The 22,154-nt window shown below is 47.0% G+C and overlaps 1 protein-coding gene across 2 annotated transcripts in view; it reads left to right on the top strand.

The window, feature by feature from the left end:
• The first annotated feature begins 2,758 nt into the window (after positions 1-2,758).
• Positions 2,759-22,154, top strand: part of EXOC4 (exocyst complex component 4) — a 379,564-nt gene continuing 360,168 nt past the window's right edge. For both annotated transcript variants that reach the window (XM_035319681.1, XM_035319676.1), the window contains exons 1-2: positions 2,759-2,877; positions 20,293-20,482. In XM_035319681.1, the coding sequence (XP_035175572.1) occupies positions 2,792-2,877; positions 20,293-20,482 (276 nt within the window). In that variant the 5' untranslated portion in view covers positions 2,759-2,791. The remainder of the gene's footprint in view (positions 2,878-20,292; positions 20,483-22,154) is intronic.

The following is a 22,154-nucleotide window of genomic DNA, read 5'->3' as shown; positions in this document are numbered from 1 at the left end:
CACCATCCTCGAGCAAAGGCATTAGCAAACCTCCCCAGAAAATCAACAAAGATAAGCTTTTTGACATAGCTGGATTGCAAATTGTAGAGCTAAGAGCCTGTCTGCACAGGGGAAATGGAGCAGAACTGCTATAAGGGACACACGTCACGTGCACTACCTACCTTGAGATAAAAATCACATTACTTTGGAATAATTTTTCTGCTCTGAAAACACACTGGTTATTCAGCAATAAAGTACCTTTTATTTCAGAATTAAAGTGCCTGTGCTTGAACTTATTCTGCCATTTTGCTAATTAAAATAGATACAACCATCGATAAGATAAAGATTCTTCCACAATAGCTACTGTGGAAGAATAGCCCCTTGTAAATAAGCCCGAGGAATACCATGCTTCCAATTACCTTATATTTCAAATACAGTTTGCATAAATGGATACTGTTAACTTACCTGCAGACTTCAGCATTTTTCCTGCAATTAAAATAATTAATGTGCAGCTTTGGGCTGAAGAAACAGCTCCAGAATAGCAACCAGGAGTAGCGTCTTTGACATGATGGAGTGAGCCTGGTTTAGAAAACACTTAGTGACTATTAGTACCTGGATATCTGTTACTGCATTTGCTAAGGAATTCCTGCCCCTGTAATGATAACCCAGGGTCCTGAGTGGTGCTTTTAACATGGGCTCTCAAAGCCCTTCATTGCGGAGATATCTTTAGCCTTCATTTCCAAATGGGGAAAGGCAGGCAGCAGTTGTAAAATAACTTTTTTTTTTGACATCATACACAAAACAAACCTATTTTGTCTAACTCCTGAACACGGCAGCATCCACCTTGCCATTTTTAAAGAGGGCACGGTGCTGTGGTAAGACAGGGAGCTTATGGATAGTGAAAGAAGCAGACCTGACAAGGAGGTTGGCCTTCAGTAAACGCTGAAGATCTGAAAACTTCAGTAAATGTCAAAGTTGTGCCAATTCCGTGCTGTTTTGTGAACTGACACTGGTTTGTCAGCTCCAGCTGCACAAAGGGGTGAAAATGCAGAAGGCAAAGCAGGTCTGGTTTCCTTTCACAGCAGGTTTCCCATCAGCGCAAAGATTGCGCAAAGATCAGTGCAAGATTGCCTGGGCCATTTCATCTCACCACACCTCACCACCTTCCTGGGGAAAACAGGGGAAAGCCAATTTTAAAAAACACCATCATTTAAAGAAATTAAATTACATGATGCTTTGTTAACCCCATGAGGATGTCATTGCAATCAGCCTGCGTGAGGCTGTAACGCAAAGCCATTATTTTTAGCGTGAGCTGGTTCATAGAACCCTAGAACCATTAGGGTTGGAAAAGACCTCCAAGATCATCTGGTCCAACCATCACCCTACTACCAATGTCACCCACTAATCCATGTCCCTAAGTAACAAGTTCAACATTTCCTCGAACACCCCCAGGGATGGTGACTCCACTATCTCTCTGGGCAACCTGTTTCAATGCCTAACTATTCCTGAGAAGAAATTTCTTCCAATTTCCAACCTGAACCTCCCCTGGTGCAACTTGAGGCCATTCCCTCTGGTCCTATCACTAGTTACCTGTGAGAGGAGGCCGACCCCCAGCTCCCCACCCCTTCCTTTCAGGTGGTTGTAGGGAGCAATACGGTCTGCCCTGAGCCTCTTCTTCCCCAGACCAAACACCCCCAGTTCCCTCAGCCGCTCCTCACAGGACTTGTGCTCCAGGCCCTTCACCAGCTTCGTAGCCCTGCTCTGGACATGCTGCAGGGCCTCGATGTCCTTCTGGTGCTGAGGGGCCCAAAGCTGAACACAGCACTCAAGGTGCAGCCTCACCAGAGCAGAGCACAGGGGGACGATCACCTCCCTGGTCCTGCTGGCCACACTATTCCTGATACAAACCAGGATGCCGTGGCCTTGTTGGCCACCTGGGCACACTGCTGCTTCATGTTCAGGCAACCATCAATCAGCACCTCCAGGTCCTTTTCCTTTTCACAGCTTTCCAGTCACTCAGCCCCAAGCCTGTAGCGCTGCATGGGGTTGTTGTGGCCGAACTAGGATGTTGTGCTCTCAGCAACCAACACATTTTTTAAATTTTCAATCCTACATACAAGTGTAGCCACCCCATTTGGCTCACAGTGTGCTTGGCTAAGGCCAAGGCCGCCTCATGCCACCATGTCGGGGGGTTGGGAGTACTACCAGGCTGCTGTCAGGAGGGCAAGGGAAGATGTGGCCCTTTACAGCCCCGTTTAATGTAATTTTCAGGAAAAATAAAAGGCTTTTGGGTGCTGTGCTTTTTTGTGGATACATTTGTCAACTGTTTTGATGATCCCCTGACCATTAAATGGATTTAACCACGTTTCAAAGCCTCCGTGCTGCTGCAGGTGCTGCCTGCCTGCAGTCTGGGGCAATTTCCGAGCAGCGTCTTTTGATTTTGCATACCTTCAGAGCTGTTTCGACAAAAATAACCGTTAAAAAGAGGAGTATTGTTGCATTCAGGAGGGAATTGGGGGGGGAAATTAAGTTGTTAATGAGAACAAGGGGGTTGAGTAGAGGAGGACGAGGTCAGCAGGTCACTGGCCTGCCCCACCCATGCCACCTGAGGGTGAACCAGGCCAGAGCCACGCCCACAAAAACTACAACTCCCAGAACACCCCGCGGCACCCCCGCACAGCGCATAGCAGCTTGTATCACCCTTCCCGTCTCCTATTGGTTCACAGCCCCCCGACGTCCCGCCCCCCTCTCCTTTTATTGGCTGCGCCGCGCTAGCAGGGCTGGTTGTTTGGTGCTTGCGGGGGGGAGCAAGATGGCGGCGGGCGAGTCGGCGGGGCGCTACCGGAGCGCCATGAGCAGGAGCAAGGACCCCTCGGGGCTGCTCATCTCCGTCATCAGGTAGGGGCGGCCCAGCCCGCTCGCACGGCTCCCGGGGCCGCGTGTGGAGCCTGAGGGGCTGTTGCTGAGGGAGGGGTTTGTCCCCCTCTGCTCCTGAGACCCCCACCTGGGGCCTGCGGTCAGCTCCGGGCCCCAGCAGCAGGACAGGGACGTGGCAGAGCGAGGTCAGAGGAGGCCACGGGGATGTTGAGGGGTTGGAGCCCCTCTGCTGTGGAGCTAGGCTGAGGGAGCTGGGGGTGCTCAGCCTGGAGAAGAGAAGGCTCCGGGGAGAGCTCCCAGTGGGCTGCCAGGGCCTGGAGGGGCTGCAGGAGAGCTGGGGAGGGACTCTGTGTTGGGGCTGTGGTGACAGGACAGGGGAATGCATTTAAAGTAAAAGAGGGGAGGCTTAGATTAGTTATAAGGAGGAAGTTTTTCCCTCTGAGGGTGGTGAGGCCCTGGCCCAGGCTGCCCCAAGGAGCTGTGGCTGCCCCATCCCTGGCAGTGCCCAAGGCCAGGCTGGCTGGGGCTGGGGGCACCCTCATTTAGTGGAAAGTGCCAACCCCTGTGGCAAGGGATGGGAGCTGAATGACTTTTCATGTCTGTTCCAACGTAAACCATGCTCCCATTTCCACCTTGCTGTGTACAGCATCCTGGGGTCACAGGAGCAAGACTACAGCAAGCCCCAGCTTTGTGTCCCACTAGGAGGGTCAGGGCGCTGCTTCCCTAGTGCTGTAGGGTATGTTGTTGACCCTCATCCACAAACACATGGCAGGACTGGGTAAAATAAGGCTGGTTGGAGACTTCCTAGGACTAGGAAGTCCTTGGTCTAGGCTCTGTCCTGTGTTAGGATGTGATAGCGGAAACAGCACCACCCCAACAAGTCTCACTGCCTTGCTGGGATGTAGTGAGGGCAGTTGTGCCTTGTCTTCTTTTGGCTATTGATTTCTGTCTACCCTTATTCCTCTTTTCCTCTGGAGTCTGAATTTGTGATATACTTGGATCCAAGCAAGGGCCTGGCAGTGTGTTAGTTTCCCTCTGTGCCATTTGCAGCTGCATATAAATCATTGCTGGGCTGCTTACAACCACTGAGTTGGCGGCTGATTTCCCACCGAAGCTTTTATACAGTGGTCTTACGTGCTTCAAATTGGGTGCAGGCAGCAAGCGGTCATACTGCTCTGTTACTGTGCGTTGTAATGAACTTTCAAACTTCACATCTTCACCAGAAACTGCTAGAAACTAGTTTTTCTACTACTTCAGAGAAGTTAAAGGGGTAATAATTCTGTATCTAGCACATTTTATGATCTGATTTGAAAGTATTGTGTGAACCATAGTGTTTAGGACAAAATCCCCTTCCTTTTCATTATTTCTGAAAACTGGTCTTTCAGATCTTGCAAAACCTGAGGTAGATGGCAAGGGAAAAAAGCGGGAGGTTCACACAACTGCTTTGCCTTCCCAGGGTCACCGCCGCAGCCTTGGAAGTGCGTGGTAATAGGTAACAAAACATCGTGCTGAAAAATGAATGAAAGGAGATGCCTGGCACAGCCAGGTCTGTCTCCAGCTCGTTAGTTTTGTAAGAAAAGCAGTTAGAAAAACAGATTTGTTTAGGCTGGAGCTGCGTGTACACGTAAGGCAAGTACAAGTGTGCGTTGATAACTTGTTATTTTTTATATAACAAGTGCTGAATACCCAAGTACGTGGCTATTAAAATTGTATGTTCAGGCCTACGTCCTCTCATGGGTGCACTCGTTGATGAGTTCCCGAGGAGTGCTCGCATAATAAATACGTGAATAGTTGTGAAAACTGGCAAAAGTCGGGCTTCTTACCTGGACCCTGAGCTCGTACTGTGCGCTTGCACGTTGTGTTTGGCCAAGGGTGCATCGTGTGGATTTGAAGCGCGGTGTGCTCGTTATTTCTTTGTCAACCCCAAGTTTGAATAATCTGGGGAGATGAATGTGGCAAGCTGTAGATGGATTGCTGTATTTTCTGTTAATTAAGGGTATTTGTGGGTAGTGGAAGAATGAATAATGTAAATGCCTTGTTGCAGCGTTTCCTCTAGTAGTCTTTTTTTTGGCGTGCTTTCTATAGTTCCTGACAGAAACTGAAGAATTGTAAGGGCTGCCTTTACATCTACGTCTCTATTTTAATAAATCTGAACTTCGCATTTCATTTATGGTATGAGAATGAGCTTATATTACTGTCTTCACCAAAAAAGAAATCATGTTTGTCTAATCTTTGGCTCCCAGGCAGCGATAGCTTACGGCCAGTGTTTGGGTGTAACCTGGAGGTTATCGACTTCATGAAGTTAAAATTGTTCAGTAGACCAGCGTGATAACTAACATTCTTTGTTTATTTTAGGAACCCCAAAATTGAATTAGGACTTGCTTGGGGTGTAGTGCCTGAAGTGTTGCGCTGGGCCAGACCACGAAAGGCTGGGAGTAGAACTGGTTGTAGAGGGTGGAGGAAGCGTTGCGGGAATGTTCCCGTTGCTTAGGGTTAGCCAGGTACAAAAAGCAGACAGCGTGGAAATGAATTCAAATCACTTGCTTGTTTTTTTTGTATTAACTTGGGTGAGGATGAACCTGCTGAGCAACAGGTGGCATTTCTGTTTTTTTTTTTGTGTTCGTAAAACACCACGGCAAGCAAATTTAAACCTTTCTCTTTCTTACGACTTCATTCAGCTTCGGCAGGATGTTACGGGTTTTAACAGCCCGCCGTTGGTTTGAAATGTAGCAGAGTTTTCCTTCCTTGATAGCTTTATTTCCAAACACTTTACACGGATTCTCCTGCCAGCCCTCGGAGCTTTACGCTTGCATTTCCCTGTTTATTCAGCAGGCTGCTGAGTTCTCCTCGTGGCTGTGCGGAAGGCCCCTGGAAGGAAGCGGTGTGTGAAGAGCAGCAAAACTTTGCCTGCGTTCTTCTGCTGCAAACAAACAAAACCAGAGGGGCTTCTTCAAGCGCTGCTTTATTGTATTAGATTGTAGCAGAGCTGGCCGTGCTTTTCAGAAAGCAATGCTGTGTAGGTCAGCAATATCTGGCTAGTGTGTCTATAAAATGCTTTGAAACGTGCAGAAAGGTGTTGTATAAATACCAATTATTTTATTAATGAAGGGCTAACTTTTTATGTTTACTCAAGCTAAGGAGCTCATCTCTGCAAGAGAGTAATTGGCTTTCCTCTGATGCCAGGTTTAAGGACTCTGCGCTTCCTAGGGGCAGAACCGGTCTCCTTTTTGGTGAGAATATTTAGGGCCAGACGCTTGACAAAGCCCTGCTGTGTTACAGCAGTGCTGAAATCAAGTGGGAAGCGGTCTTTTCTTTGCAGGTTCTGTTCTAAAGTGAGAGCTGCTGCTTCAGGAAAGTCAACTGCGTATGAGACCGTGGAGCAGAGGGTGTCCCGTGGCAGCGTTGGGGGTTGCTCTGTCGCACCAAGCAGCCGTGCAGTTTTTCAAAGGAGCCTGAGGAAGTTTCTGACGTCCTCTGAGCCTGCAGTAATGGTCCTAAACTGCGTCTCTGCAGTGTGGGAGCTCAGGGCTGTTCCTGCTCTCTGCGGTGTTGCTTTTCAGTTGCTTGGAGCACAGATAAGTGTGAGATGGAGGAGGGTGCGGCAGGAAGAACCGTCCTGCTGCCAGGCCCTTATCTCTCCCTGTGAAGTGTCAGCTTTTCCTGTTGTGCCGGGAACACATCTGTTCTTTGGGAGCTGTTTCCAGTAGGATGCCTGTACTGACCGAGTTCACCTTGGTTCTCCAGTTACTGCCAAGAACAGAGCGATTTCGGATGGCTTGTGGCCAGAATAACTCTGCTGTAGCCCATGGGTGGGATGTTTTATAGGGGACTGATCCCATATCTGCCCTCCTGTAGGGATGTTGTCAGGAGGGGGTGATGTGCTGAGCTGTTCCCGAAGACCAGGAGCTTCCAGGAGGGCTGAGTGGCAAGGTGGTGAGATGGAGGGTAAGGTGGAGCTCCTGGGGTTGTGGCTCCAAGAGCAGCACTGTGGTACAGAGGCTTTGCTGCTTCCATCCTCTGCTCCTGCGGGGTGTAAAGCACAGCACGAGCACTTAGGCCTCAGCGTACCCTCTGTCAAACAGCCCCAGTTCCTCCGAGTGTGAGTTTTTGCTTTGGATTCCTGAAGAAAAAGCTCCTCCCTAAGCCTAAAGGGGAGACCTGGAGCTTTCGGGGCAGTGCTCATCACGTGGGCTTTCACGCTGCCTTTTTAAAAAGCAGCACAAAGAATGGAGGGAACTCTGTTCATCTGCTCGAGGACAACCGAGGGAATATAAAGTATTAATCTCTCCGAGGACAAACACGTGTATGTATATTGATTTTTCCTAACCTTTTGTTTTGTTCAGAGCTGCTTGAAGCAGCTTTTGTAGTCTGAAACAAGCAACCTGGCATTTAGCGAACGCTAGGTTTTTTTTTGAAAGATCCTGTCAGATTTTTAATTGGTGAATGTCTGCCTTTTATTGTTAGGCGTTTCTCCTTCCAATTAAAGGTTGCTGTTTTTTAAAGCTGGCCTTTAATAGCTGCTTTAATTGGGAGAAAACCAACTTCAGCAGCGACTCTGTAAGACCTTATCGAAATCTTCTAGTGAAGCTTTCACACAGGCAAACACACGTGACAGATGTCAAGGAGAAGTAAAAGTGAGGCAAGATGTAGTCCTGCTGTTATGCCTGCAGAAGTTGAAATTGCAGGCAGAACCCTTGAACATACTTTATTTTTTTCACGGGCCAAATTCTTCCTTTCCCTTTTAATGGTTTCTGGCTGTTATTTTCATTGCATTTACAGTGAGCTTTGTTAAATGGCTTCTTCCTAATGACCTGGCGTTTGATCTCCTCGTTCTGTCGAAGGCAATGGAAGCGATATCCCGGTTTGGGATGTAGAGTGGGGAAGATGGATGTACGGCTGCTGCCTTCACTGCTACAGCTGGGAAATAGCTGCTACGAGAAATGAAGCCAAGTTATTCTGATCTGTGTGGATGGTAATGGTCTCTTAAAGCCGCTTTTATTGCTAATAGTGTTTTCCAACGTTATGAAAGCAGTAGTTCTACAAGATAAGTAGCTCAGAAATGCACTGAGAACAAATTGCATATGGCAGAATGTGGTCCTGACCGGGAAATCTCTCCTGGAGTGATCTTGGGCCACTTGTGTGTAGTGGGTGCGTGTTAAGTGTGGGGCTGGAGCTGGCTGCAGGTGCTCGGTGATGTTTAATACCTTTTGGTTATGTTTAATAGCAGGTTGGGGTGCCCGGTGTATGCAGGTGTGACCGTGCTGTGGAAGTCTCAAGCTGCGTGGCCTTGCAGGCTGTGTTTTACCTTTAGAGACCGCCCTGTGCAGAGCTGGGGCTGAGCCTGCCCCCAGAAAACAGGGAAGCAGAAATGAGTGGTTTTCGTAATAAATGGTTGCGAGTCCTGTGGTTTCTCCTCTTTCGAAGACATCGTCTCCGACAGCTCTTTCCAGTGCAGAACCGAGACCTCCAAGTAAATAATGAAATTTCCAAAGCCATCCATTTGCTGATAGGCGTGGGGCTGCCCTTCTGGTGCTGGGTGGTGGCAGGGACAGGTTCCTGGCACAGGGAGGCCAGCAGCTCCAAATGGCTCACGTCTTCATCCTCCAGGTCAAGACAGCGTTGTGCAGCTTGTACTCCTGCAGATTTGACCACGTTGGTGCTTAGGACTTCGTTGTTCTCCCAGGAGCTGGTGATTCACCTAATAGCAGTGCTGAATTCTGGGGTTGTAGGGCAATTGCAGTAAAAGGTAAGAAATGAGTAGCTGTGGCCCAAGCAGAGCAGTGGCGGCGTCACTCAGCTCGTCCCTGGCAGTGTAACAGTTTTGTGGCTGCCTATGTCACTTCTCTAAGGTGGAAAACAGTGTACAGGTGGGGCTCGTAGGGTTTTGACTGGGTGGGAAACAGTTTTCTATTAAGATGCTGCTGCTGGAGACACGTACAAGTGTGTGACTTCTCTTCAAGTTGTCATCACGAGTGTCCGCAGTCCTTTTTTCCCCCTCTTCATTTTTTTTTTTGTTCTTCAGAAATCAGCTGATTGCTAACTGTACCTGCCTTGTTTGTACTGGCCTGGGGGAATTTGATGAAGGGGTGGTTAATTTAGCAAAATAAAGCAAGTCCTGATGATATTTACTTAGGTGGCTGTGGCTGCTCAGCCATTGCACCGCAGCTCTCGTGCATAAACGCGCAAGTCCTCGCTGATAAAAGATGATCAATTTCTGTCGAAAATGCTCTAACCAACTGTGTAAGCAGCATGAAAGATTAATAAGATGTAAGTAGAGGAGGAATCTGTTTTATAATGCTCTGTTTACTTTCTGTGTTTAACAGCCTTTTGAAGAGTCTCAGCTCTGGGTTGCCTCGCAGCGAAGGAGCGAGCTCCTTCCCTGTTTGCACAACAGAGACCTGTGTGTGGAGGCTGGAAACCCATCCCGTACTGTGCTGGCCTCTGGATTTCACCTTTAAGGGAAAGATGCTTTGTAATTCTATAGCCAATTCACAATGATAGCCCGTTTTCCGTACCTATTAACATGCACGGTGCAACTTGACCACCTTCCTTCCAGCATCTCATTGTCATCTTGAAGGGAAGTTTTTTATCTCTGAACACTTTGATTCACTTCTTCAAATCCAGAATTTCTTAGGAGCAATCAGCTCACCTGTGAAAACAACAAGGAAGCCTTTAGTGTGTTGCTACAGAGTTTAATTTTGGAATATATTTTGGATTTCTTTCTCTTTCTAGAGCATACCAGGCTGGTTTTTATTGTGTAGTGAAACAACTTTTTGCAGTGCCTCTGCAGAGGTTTCACAACACGTATGATCAGGCTGTGTGTTTTGAGGTTAAATAGTGCTGGAAGCTGTAGATCACCCCACCTGGGACTTGTCTTTAAGACAACAGTTTTCAATTATAAAATTCAAATAAGTCCTCTTGGTTTAATGAATGTCTGGAAATGTACAGAGCGGTGCAGGCAGCGGGCTGCTCTACAGTCCCAGGGTGCCATACAACCTGTTCTCGTTGTGCCTTGTTGAAATACCACCGTGTGGGGTCTTGCGGGGCGGCCCACGGGCTGTGGCGCAGCAGGCAGGAGGGTAATGCCCTGATGGGCTCTTTCCCCAGGCAGGATTTCTGTTTTCTGTTCTGTACACGCATAAAAACAAGGGGAAACTGATTTTCAGAAAGGACCAGATTCTGTTGGTTTTCCTCACGTATTTTATTCTGTTTAGCTCGGAGTTCACAGTGAGTTTCATGGTGGCATCTTCAAAATGCGTGTTTGGTCTTCGGTGTTGCTTGGCATTGTCAGGAGGCTATCCTTCAAATACTGCCTTGAAATTCAAGGAATGATCCTTGAAATTATCACCATCAGACCCCTGTGTCGTGTTCCGCTCCCTACTACAGCTAGCTGTATTCTGGGGGAGGAGGAGATAGGAACAGATCAGCGCATTTTACCCTAAAGTGTTTCTTCTTGCAGAGCAATTGTGTGCATCTTCCACATGACCGTGAAGCCAATGCTTGATCCTCCCAACAACCTGTACTTCGAGCCTGCTGCTGCCTCCATCCTGTGATCATTTACAGCTCGACATTGCCCGATAAGTGTCTAGTTACATCTCCTGGACAGCTCCCTTGTGTTTTTTTCCCCCCTTTCCAGTGCATCCTGACCTCTTATCTCTAGCTCACCTGCTGTTGTTTGCTGTCTGTTGGATTTTGTCCCACAAAGAGCCCGGGCTGTTGGTCTGTGGGGCTGCTCGGAGCTGTGGTGGGGCTGGCCTGCAGGTGCTAGTAACAGTCTGGTAACGAGCCCAGAGGTTTAAACCACAGCAATAAAGCAAATGCTGTAATTGCTCTGCAGCCACAGTCATCAGCCAGAGATGCCTTGTGAGAAGTAACTGGATTCTGATGGGTTTCCTTCTACTCTTCTTTTTTTTTAAGGTGAAGTCTCCTTGGCACGCTGCAGCCATTTCCTGCAGAGAGGAGACGGGTCTTCCTAGACATCCACAGCGCTCTGCTGAAATGATTATTTGTTGCTTCTAGCAGCTGCTTTCCTCATTTAACTCCAGAAGTGGTCAAAAATTGTCTGTGGTGAAGGCCACGCTTCGATTTCCCTATTTTTTTTTTGTCCCAGCATGTTATTGAGGCTTATTGTGTTCTGATTTGTTTTAGGTCCTTGCTATGGTGTAAAAAGAACAAAAATTCAATCCCTTCTGTTTCCTTCCCGAAGGCTATTTCGATGATGTCAGTGCTGTACTATTCATTTTATCGTCCAGAATGATGCAAGTGTCCATGGTTAAACACATGCAGGAGGGTTTGTGTATTACAGATACGTTGTACCTGCTCAGTGCTCCTTATCTGCAAGTTTTGAAGATGTACAGTGAGTTGTTTCAGGGCGAGGAAGTGGAAGGTTTACCAAGGCATGAGATCCAGTGCGGAGCCATACAGAAACAGGTGGCAGAGAATTTACTGGGGATTGCTGTTAAAATTGGAGTTTTGTTTGCTCCCCCGGGTGATGCAGTGCTCCGTTCAATTACGCTTTGCTAAAAGGTTCACTTTCTCGATCAGGTGAGGAATATTTAAATTAGTTCTGCTTGCCTTCTTTGGTGGTGTTTCCCACTGTCTTTAATGAGTGTTTTTGTGTGAGTAAGCAGCGCTGAGTGAAGGCAAGTGACTGGCACTTCCAGAGGAACTTTATCCAGACGTGATGGAAGATTGCTCCCGAACTTCCAGACCGTACCTGTGCATCATGCAGTACTCTTTTCATCTTCTAATCCAAATATTTGCACGTGTCTGAGCCAATTTTGGGGTGCACAGGAGAAGGGGGCTCTGCAGGGATGCCCAGATACTGAAAACCCACAGCAGTGGCCAGCAGCTGTGGGAACTGAGCTGCCCTCTCCTCTTAAATAAGCCTCGGAGCTCCACACAAGAGCTGCCTCGTGTGTTGCAGGTGCCAGCTTTTTGTTAATGCTCTTCCACTTTCATTTAATAAAAAAGAAAAGGAACTAGAGAAGCGTAATGCCCCCATACAGTTACTACAATGATCTTTGTGTAAAACATTCTCCAGCCAAGAAATTGATGCTTAAGACTCAGTTTACTATCCGTAGCTTAGCAGTAATTGTACTTACCAGGGCTGGCTTTAGGGTGGGTAAAAGAGGCAGGCAGTTTATCCACCCGGCCTAGCTGGAGGCATCAGAGAAAGCAAATCTGCAGAAAGGAAACACTTATTCATTAGCATTAACAGTGTTCTCGAAAAATTGATGCTTAATCTAATCCTGTCAGTGTTTTCCTGGGCAGGTAGGAAGCTGACAGTGGGCTGGCAAAAGAAATTACCCCCCTAGAAAACAGCGAAGCTCCTGGCAACGCAGAGCTTGTAGGGGAACAGGAGACTGATCAGTGTAAATGGAAATTCTTGGGGAGTGCCAGATCTGATGGCTGCCGGAGCTGTAACTTTGAGATCGCTGCCTGGGCCTGTGAATTAGTGGTCCCAAAGGTTAATGCTAACTTCTGTTTGCAGCTGTGCAAAATATGCAGATGACTAAATACAGGATGTAAGGATAAAAACAAAACTTTCTAGCTGAGGAAGCTGCAGCGAGGGTGGGTGGATCACCCTGTGAATTTGGGCTCAGAAGGTGAAGAGCTTGTGCACGCTATAAGGGCACTCGCGCTGCGAAGCAATGGGCTGGGCGCTTGGAGGTGAGGGGTTTGGGGATCTCTCTGGCTGACCTGTTTGTGTTACTGGTCTCGGAGTAAAACAGGGAGTAACAGAGCGCAGTTGCTTGCCTCATGCTTCAGAATGAGGTTTGCACGCTCCCACGTGGGGATGTAAGCTAAAACTGAAGCTTTACTGTCAAGCAGGAATATGAAGTTCAATGCTGTTGGAGCGCACTAACTGGTCGTGTATCCCGTCGAAAGGAAGGCAAGCAGCGATCTGCAGTATTTCAGTGCTTGCTCTATGGGTTTCCGTGTCCATTTCATTTTCATCGAGCATTATTTTGGAGTGGTTTGGTGCGGAGAAGCCACGCACGTTGGGGGAACATGGGTGTTTCACAAAACAAATGCTCATTTGTGCAGTGTGCTCTCTGCTGCTGGGATGTGCACCCTGCTGTGGGGCTGGAGTGTATTTGGAGCTCAGAGAAACCCAATTATAAAGGGAGGTGAACTGCTCCATGGTTCTGTAGCTGATCTTCTCTGTCCTCTTCTAGGTACCTGTTGGCCCCTGTGATGTGTAGGACACCCGTGTTTGTTTGCTGCTGCTGCTGGAGAGCTTAGCAAACCTCGTGCTCTTCCAGTTCACAGCAACACAAGGAACTTATTAGCTTGGGAAGAAACTGGGTTATTTTCTATGGCTTTACATCGTAAAGCTTAGTTTCTTGCAGGGTTTGAATGCTGGGAAGTTTGCAAGCTCTTTTTTTCTTCTCCTTCCTCCTCAAACTATTTCATCACGCTGTAGGAGATTGACAGAAGAGGTGAGGCAGTGTGCAAGTTGTGCAGGCCAGGTACCTGCAAGTCCTGGATATGCCTGTGAAAAGCACAAGGAAATCGGCAGCACAAGGTCTGCAGCGTGAGAATGACTTGTTAGGCTTTGGGTGGAGGTGCCTGGTGCTGGTGTGTGCTACTGGGGCCAGGCTAATTCCATTGCTCTTAAAGGAGGTCTCTTTATCCCTGCCTAATGTGCTTGCAAAGCATGGTATACGCTTACCATGTAAACAAGATTATGGACTGTAGTATTTTCTGCATTACAGAAACGAGTGTCTTTCTCAAAGCTCTTCAGTGTTTTAGTAGCAAAAGTATTTCATTTTCTAGCTCGGGGTGAGAAAGCAGAGACACTGGAGCTTGTGGAAAAAACATTTCTAATGAACCAAGTGGGCTTTGCAGCTTGTAAGTATCGCGTGGAGTGGTTCTGGGGGGCATACCTAGGTCAGAAACCCTGCCTGCCAGCCTTCTGGACCGCCGTCCAGCTTTTGATGGCTGCAGTCTGTTGGATTGCTGGAGGCAACAGGTAAAAGGTGGGTTCCAAGTACTGCAGGTCCTTGTTGTCCCAGCATGTTAGAGACACTTGTTCCTTCATTGGCAATGCCGAGGAAGGAGCAGGGCTCTTCTGGAGCTGGAGGGTTCCTGCGTTCCGCTTTCCAGAGTGGTACAGTCTCTCATACAAATGTTAGAGCTGGCAATTGAATCTGATCAGTGTGTATGCGTTTTCTTCTGTATTTATCGTTGGAAAGGAGATATTCCCGTCTGATGCAGAGCTGCTGCAGCAAGCAGTGTAAAGCTTCAGGCGTCTTGCCGAGTGACGGTGTGTCAGGACTCCTCTGGAAGCCTTTCCACCTGTTCCCTGCGCTGGTTATTCGAGCTGGATGCTGGAAAGCAGAGATGAAAAATGTTTGTGATCCGAAGATCAAATTCCGCTGAAATGAATGGTCCCAATGGGCTTTTTTTTATTAATCTAATTCCAGTGTAAATTCACTGACCTCGGGGGAAGTAGCAAGGTTTGCTTCTTTCTTGTAGGAAACGTGTCGTACATCCCATGATAAAACGTCTTTGGGATTGTGTCTGATCTTCTCTATCCGGTCTTCCGCAGGTGGAAGCGACTCCGGTGAACGAAGCATTTTGCATTCGTGTAATCTGTATTTTAACTATGTAAAATCAAAAGTCAATGAGATTTGGCTCAATGAATTTCTGTTTTACCGTAGCATGAAAATGTCTCTCAGCAGACGAACATCCAGTTGGAATTATTCTAATCCTATTGAGCTCTTGCTAATGAGACAGGCACGTGCAGCCATCCAGCTGCCAAGTACAAATTGCAGGTATTTTACAGGAGAGGCGGATTCTCATTTAGAAAAATGGAAGTGAAAAAACAACTGAAGTGATGAGGGAACCCTTCTGGAGATCCTCGCCGAGTTCATAACCCGTACGTACTCGGTGTCTAGGCTGGCGTTTCTTCTGTTTGTGATGTGTTCTGAAAGCTTTTGCTTTTCAAGGAGTTGTGAAAAGCTAATGTATATTTATCACCGTTTCATAATCCCGTCCTGTTTTGTAATTCCCCCTTCAAAGCTCTTTCTGCAGAGTTCCCTTCCCAAACAATTTTGATCCTTTCTAGTTGGCAAACAGTGTGTTGACTTTTCTTCTTCCTTACCGCACATTTTAATCGAACTGAAACAAGCCAAGATGCCCTTGGCTTACTTTTTTTTGCAGCGTTAGCAGGAACCTGTATAATCTCCAGAATATTAAGTGTTCCTCGCTCTGCTCTTTGCTGTGCAGAGCAAGAAAAAGAAATGGCTCCTGTACCAAGGGACTTAGGAAATTGAGGTGCATGGAGTAATTTCTAAGATTCCAAGTGACGCGGTGCCTTTTTGTAGTTACAGGTGCTGCCAGGCTTCAAGGATTTTATGTTGTGGTTTTTAAGGAGAGAAAAATACATGGTAATGAATTACTGGAGTAGAGAGAAGGGGGTGAGGTGGCTTTGGTTGAAGTCAGTACAACGAAGGCTTAGCAGATTGATGTACTAACTGGAGAAGAACACGAGCAGAAAGGTCTTGCTGGTGGCTGTAAGCAGTTGAAAGCACTCGTGCTCCTTTAAAATATGCTGCGGAAATTTGGATCTCACAGCACGGTCGACGAAAAAGCAAGTTGTTACCTGGGAAAAGTGTAATACGATTTAAAAAAAAATCAAGAGGAAGCATTTTCAGTTTTATGGCACGCTTGTTTCTGACATTGTGCCTCAAACCAGCTTTATTTCAGCTTATTTATATATTGCTGTTCACGTCCTTAAAATGTGTGTCCTTTGCTGTTCCCTGCGTGCTCTTTGATGGTTCTTGAGTACACGATCACGGGATGGATCACACATGTGCTGCTTTTCTGTTCCCCAGCCATTAATCTAGGTGCTTGTAATGACTGGAAATAACCAAGCCCTAAAACCCGAACCTTAACGTTTCTGAAACTTCATGGACTTTGAGTACTGTAAATGAAAAAGCAGTCTCTGGTGCTCTTCTCCTTCTAGCTCTTGGGTTATGATTTGTATTTTATTTATGAAAAAAATCATCTACAGGTATCTAAGGCAAGCTCACGTGGGTGCAGAGAAGAACTGTTAGGTTTAATTTACTTGCTTAGTGCAGAGTTATGTATCCCTTTAGGCATAATAAGTGGTCCCTTTCATAAACTAGAAAGGAGGAAAGGGCCCCGGGTGCAGGTAAATTTTCTGGTCAAAGTGATGAGTGGGGTATTTTTGGTGCTTGTTTCCACAATATGTTCCCAAAGCAGGTAATCAAAGGAAACAGGAGGTTCCCAGTACAGGTGTTAATTCTGGGCAGATTTCCCAGGTGCTGCAGTCTGACAGAGCCAGCTGGAAACCCTGGAATGTGGCAGCTGATGGAGCCTGAACCTTCCATGGAGTTCCACTCAGGCAGCACCCTCGCAGGTTAGGATCTCAGCCTGGAGAAGCGTGTGACAGCCTGTTAACAGGGTCACGTCCTTGGTGAGTGCATCCCTGGGGTGTGCACGCAAAGCGGGGTTTCACCTACATCTGTAACTCTGCCCTTCTTCCCCCTCCTGCTCTGTGATAGCACCTGGAACTTGGAACTTGGCACCTCCACAACATCTCTCAGCTTTAGGCCGTCTAAGTGATGGGAGCTTTCCAGAGGATAAGACCAAGTGCTCTGCCGAGGCAGATCAAGGGTTTGTCTTCAGTAGTGGCAATACAAAACGTTAGTGAGGAGATGTGGGTCACCCACGTGGACACCCTGTGGCGTCCAGTGCCCCTCCTGTTTCCCTGGTGCCCAGAGGTGTAGGGTTAGGGGTGTGGGAGGATGCGTTCCTGCTAGTTGCCTTCAGTATGTTTCACAACCTGTTGTCTGTGAGCAACGCTTACGTCCTTTGAAACCTGCTGGTGCTGTGAGACTGAAGTACTTTGGCAACAAGATGCCCCAGTGTGTGCTGCTGAGGTTCCAGAAGTCAGGGTGGGCAAACTGGGGCTTTGAGATCTCCATTCTCCCAAAACCCTTCATTTTCGTAACGATTACTGGTATTTTCATGCCACTGCTGGCTGTGTTGTGGCTTAAATGCTGAGGTCTTTGGAGCCTAGTCTGTGTGCGAGAAGGTGAGTAGTGCTCAGCCAGATGGGCTCTTTTTTTTTTATACTCGCCTTCTTTTTTCAGCACGTTCTGTGGTTTCTAAGGTAGGGTCCAGCTGTGACCGTACCTTTTCTTGCTGGCTTCCGAAATGTCTTGGTTTTGGCTGTGCAGATGTCTGGTTTTTTTAGCAAAAACGTGGTCATTCTAGAAAGAGCAATTTCAAGTCGGTTGCAAGGATGAAAAGTGGGCAGCACTGTTTGAATCTGCATGAATACGACCTGAAGTTGTTAGGAATTAAACATTAAAAGGAGCCTTAAAGACTTGTGATGTCCTCAGATATTACAGCCATGTAGCCGTAACCTTGTGGAATGGTCTTCAGCTCCTGTAACTGCTGCTACTGCTGGTGGATTACTAAAGCCTGAGCAGCTCTGGTGAGTCAAGAATTCTGAAGTTTAATTAAAACTACAGACTTGCTAGTCGATGATACAGGCTAATTCGGTTCAGGTCGCGCAGTGTCTGCAGTGATCCACGATTCTCTGGTGATCCACAGTGCAGGTGAGAGGGGATAGATGTTCTCATTACCTGCAGGGACAGGCTATGTCGTTCAGTTTGCAGCTCAAACCATATGTCAGCTCCTCGGGAGATACCTCTGTGTCTGGGGTGACCATGCTGAAGAACAGCCTTTTGGCAAAAATCAGCAGTTTTTCACAGAGAAGGGCTGTCCATCTGCAAAAGCTCTTTATGCAGTGAGATTTACTGCTGGATACCTTCCTTCAGTTGCTTTCTGTTCATCTCCTGTAGCACGAACCCAAACTTCTCTGCAGCTCCCGAGTACCGTGTGTTTAATTCTGTGTTCTGTGCGTGCTGAGCTTTCTCTGCCACATCTTCCCACCTTACTTTGAGGTGTTTGCGTGACCTCTGCCAGCAGCCTTGGAGTGTCTCAGTGCTTAGTGCGTAGAACCGCAGCTCACAGGTTCGAGGAGCCTGTGCTGTGCATTCCCCGGGTAAGAAAAAAAAACAAGGCCCTGAGGATTTGCCTGCACAGCCCAATGGCTGCAGGGCAGCTGTTTCCATTTGGACGTGGAGCTGTGCGCAGCTCTGCAACGTGCGGGTGCTCTGAGCACCATGCCAGGTATCTGCAGTAGGGCAGAGGCTGTAATCCAGTTTTCTTAATCCCAGGTTGATTTTCCAACCACCCCCCCACCACTGTTCGTTCTTTCCAGGTCCGTTTTGCACAATCCTAAATCACTTCGCATACAGTACAGACTAATTGCAATGACTTTTGAGATGATGTGATTTAATGCACAACCAGGATCAGAAGGATCCGAATCGTGATGTAGTAACACTGGCAAGTGTTCCCATTTCTACAGCAACCATGAAGCGTGAAACTTGAAATCCTACAGACTGTATCTGTAGGATCTGTTCGGCCCTTCTGCTGCTGCCAGCTGAAAGGGAAAAGGGGTGAGAACTGGGTAAAATAAAACAGCACCTGGGTGCATTGTCATCTTTTGGGGTTTTGTTGTACGTCGTGGCTGTATTTCCCCTCACCTCCTCGGTACTCGGGTAGGACTGGTGTCCTCGTAGTCCTGTCCCGCTCCATCTGGCGGTGCAGATTTGCTTGCTTGCTTGAGGTTTTCTAGCTGCTCTTTCTGGGATGATGATCTCCTGTGAAATGTCTTTTCTTCTCCCTTTTTAAAGATGGGGCCCTTGCGTGGGTGGCACAGCCTGTTGTTTTTCTTCGTAGGCAAGAATTGGTCACGAACCGGAGGTTTTGGCTGTGTCTCTGCCGCCTTTGAGGGAGCGGGAACATTTCTTGTGTGCTCGTGTGAAGTTCCTTGTTTGCATTCACTTGGGAAGAGCTTTTGTACTTGAGCTCCTACCACATCTGAGATTAGAGAATTCACAGAAATCTCTCGAATGTTAACCCTTCATGTGTCCCGCACGTCACTGGAGCTACCTGTAGATACCCCACAAAGCAGATTCAACCTTCTCCACTCAAACTGCTTAAAACATCCAGAAAAAAATCAAGCAGTTCTCTGTTTCTCCTGGCACGTGTATTTGTTCCCACTGGCCGTGGGATTGGGAACAGTTGCTATCTTATTGTTTTAATGCTCTTAAGTGTACTGCGTGCGTCATCTTAAAATGGTGCCTCTGCCCAGCTGAGGGCTGATTTTTTGTAATTTAAAAGGAATCATGGTCTCTGGGTGTTCATGCTCTGAGTTAGTTTCTTATGGGCATCTCCATTTCAGCAAGTCAACATTCAGGACATGTTTGTGCTTGTTTCACATGGCTCAAATGTGAGCCAAAAGAGTTTGTGTGGTCTTTGTTTCCCTTATTTTGACCTCCTAAGTTCTTTAAAGTGCTTCAGAAGTTTTCAAGAGAGCTACAGAATCCATCACACAGGTTCTTAAGGCTGTGATACACCAGAGTTTCAGTCATAACTACTACGACTGATCCTAAGTGACTTTTCCCTCTTTCACCACGAAACATCCCGTTTTCTCTTGCTGGATTGCTGATTTAAGACAAAAGCTTTTATGGACCATGCCTACCCATCCCGGGGATAAAGGAAGAGGAAAACTCAGGATGCCTTTTTTTGCACAAACCAGCTTTTTGAGTGCTCTGTATGAAATCAGAAAGCATCTTTCTGCCTGTTGCTGTCTCCTGGCCCTTTCCAGTAGTGCCATCGAGTTCCTACAGGTGTGAGCTTGGATGTGGTGGCAGGATGGGTCTCCAGTGGGGGTGAGTGAGGTGAAAAGAGTGAGGAAAAACTGCACTGATCTTTGTGTAAATGGAGAAGTTTGGAGTGATACCAAGGAACTTGTCCAGTTTGATTAAATTTTCAACAGCTTCATGGGAATCTCAAACTTCCCGGCTTTAAAATAAATACAAATCTTGCTGGATGATGTTACTCAGGTTAAAATCAGGAGGTGAGTGTGGTGGGAATAAGGGAATACGGTACTCAGTCCCTGGAGTGCTGTCGTGTGAAAGCAGAGCGGCCATTGGAAGGCATGGGTAGGCTTTTGATGGGTTTGTCTGTTCTGGTGGTATTCCTGGTGGGTTTTGGCTAATAAGTAGTAGCTGGAGCGTTCCTTACTGATGGTTGCAATGGTCTCCAAGTCAAAAATAGAATTTCTTCTTCGTAGTGCTCTGTAAGTAATAAATCGGGATATATTTCAGATGTTATCCTGTGCTGATTCAGTAGGGCAGTGCTTTAAAAAAAAAAAAACAGAATCCAAAAATTGGGGAGGTGATAAAAATGTTTTCTTTTTCCTGAAGTGCATTGTTCTCTTTACCAGAAGAATTTACCAGAAATAAGCTTCACTCACTGTGTCAGACTAGGAAGTGATAGATAATTTCAAATTACCCCTATTTCTCATCTTTTTGCCCTTAGGACTCTATCTACGAGTGATGACGTTGAGGACCGAGAGACCGAGAAGGGCCGCCTGGAAGAAGCCTACGAGAAATGTGACCGGGACTTGGACGAGCTCATTGTCCAGCACTACACCGAGCTCACCACTGCCATCCGCACGTACCAGAGCATCACGGAGCGCATCACCAACTCGCGCAACAAGATCAAGCAGGTGAAAACCGATGTTACGTGTGCTGCTCTGTTTTCATCTGCTTGATAACCTGTACAGAAGTGTGCAACTCCTTTTTCCTGCGTACTATTTCTCATTATTTACTGGGAGCACAGCATCCAGTCCTAATACAGTGGTCCCAGCCTATCTCTTCCTGGCAGCGTGTTTTCCGTAGGATCTCTTCTTTGTTCTCTGAGAGCACAAGTAATTAAAGAGCAGAACGGGAGGTGGATCTGAAGAGCAAAAGTTTGCCGTGCCCTCTGTTCATTTGCTGTCTGGGCAAGATGATATCGGTTTTTGAAGTCTAAAGGCTGCTAAGCTAACACCTTTCCGTCGAATCTGTTCATGTTTTTTATACGTTGGCCTCCAACAACCTCCTAAATAGCCTGGGTGATTCATCACCTTGCTTTTTGCTCAGAATTTGAATTTTGGCACTATTTCCAAACTCAGTTCTGTTGTGTGAACGTACATGAACTCCGTGCCCCCGTGTATTTCTGTATTTTGAGTGCTCACACTTTAGTAGTGTGCCAGTAAATAACTCTGGCACTCTTTGTTGTGGACTTGTTCCATCTGCTCTCTCCCTGCAGCTCTGATTACTGTAGCAGTAGATTAGTTTTTTGGTCTCCTGCCCTGCCTTATACTTCCTGTGTGGTTTGCTTTACCTAAACTTTACAGACTAGGTACCAGGACTGTTCTATCTTCTTTTTTTTCCTGACTCTGAGGAGGTCTCAGCCTAAAACCTTTCACCGCATTGCTTTAGGAGCAGTAGGCTGTGACCCCTCTGGGGCCACGTACCGACCCTTCTGGCCTGTAAAAATTCATTTAGCATTTTCAAAGAGAATGACACCGCCCTGATGTTTTCCGAGGGTAAGAGTTCACCCTAGGATTTATGTACAGAGCTCAGCACTTTGAAAGCACAGATCAATTGCACTAAATTTGAAATCAACTAGAGCTGGTGGCCTGTTTTCACACAGTACACTTAGCTTTGCAGAGGTCAAAACAAACATATGGGGGGCTGACCTTTTGGTCCAGTGTGGAAGAATGACTGCAAGGGTGAAGAACCTTTTGATATTTAAGTTCTCTTATTAGTTTTGGTCAACGTGTATTGAAGCAGCTTTGACGTAATCTCATGGGAGGCCCCAGATCTGGTTTGTCATCAATCTGTGTTACACTATCAGTCTTCGTTTTGATCTTCCCCTTTTGTGGGAGGTGGGCGATGGCACAGGTGTTTACTCGCATTAGGACCCGTGGAAATGATGGATAGCTGAGATCCCTCTGTAAATCTACCTTCTGTAGTTAATTCTTGTATGGGTACCTGTTGGGAAAAGCTTGCTTTTTGTTGTGGTTTTGAATCTAGCCTTAGAAGTGTTACCATTGTAAAACTGAGTTAAACAGCAGAAACAACTGGGTCTGTCAGAAGGAGTCTGGTTCTTAAAGACTTCGTGGATTCCTTTCCCCTCTCCCAAATGTAGACAGAGTTCATCATCTTTCTTGCAAGGACAGGAGTAGCAGTGTCTTGTGAGACTCCTTTGAGCCCTGCAATAGTTTTACTGACCCAGTTTTGCTCTGTGTAGCAGCAGTCCACTGATGATGGTGTGCTAGGTCACTGAAACATCTTAAATTAAGGTATTGAACAGGGAGGGATTATGCCTGAAATGAACTCTCAATGCATTTT

Source organism: Oxyura jamaicensis, chromosome 1 (genome assembly GCF_011077185.1).
Source record: "Oxyura jamaicensis isolate SHBP4307 breed ruddy duck chromosome 1, BPBGC_Ojam_1.0, whole genome shotgun sequence".
In the NCBI taxonomy this organism is placed as follows: Eukaryota; Metazoa; Chordata; class Aves; order Anseriformes; family Anatidae; genus Oxyura; species Oxyura jamaicensis.
This window is presented reverse-complemented; position numbering and strand designations above follow the sequence as displayed.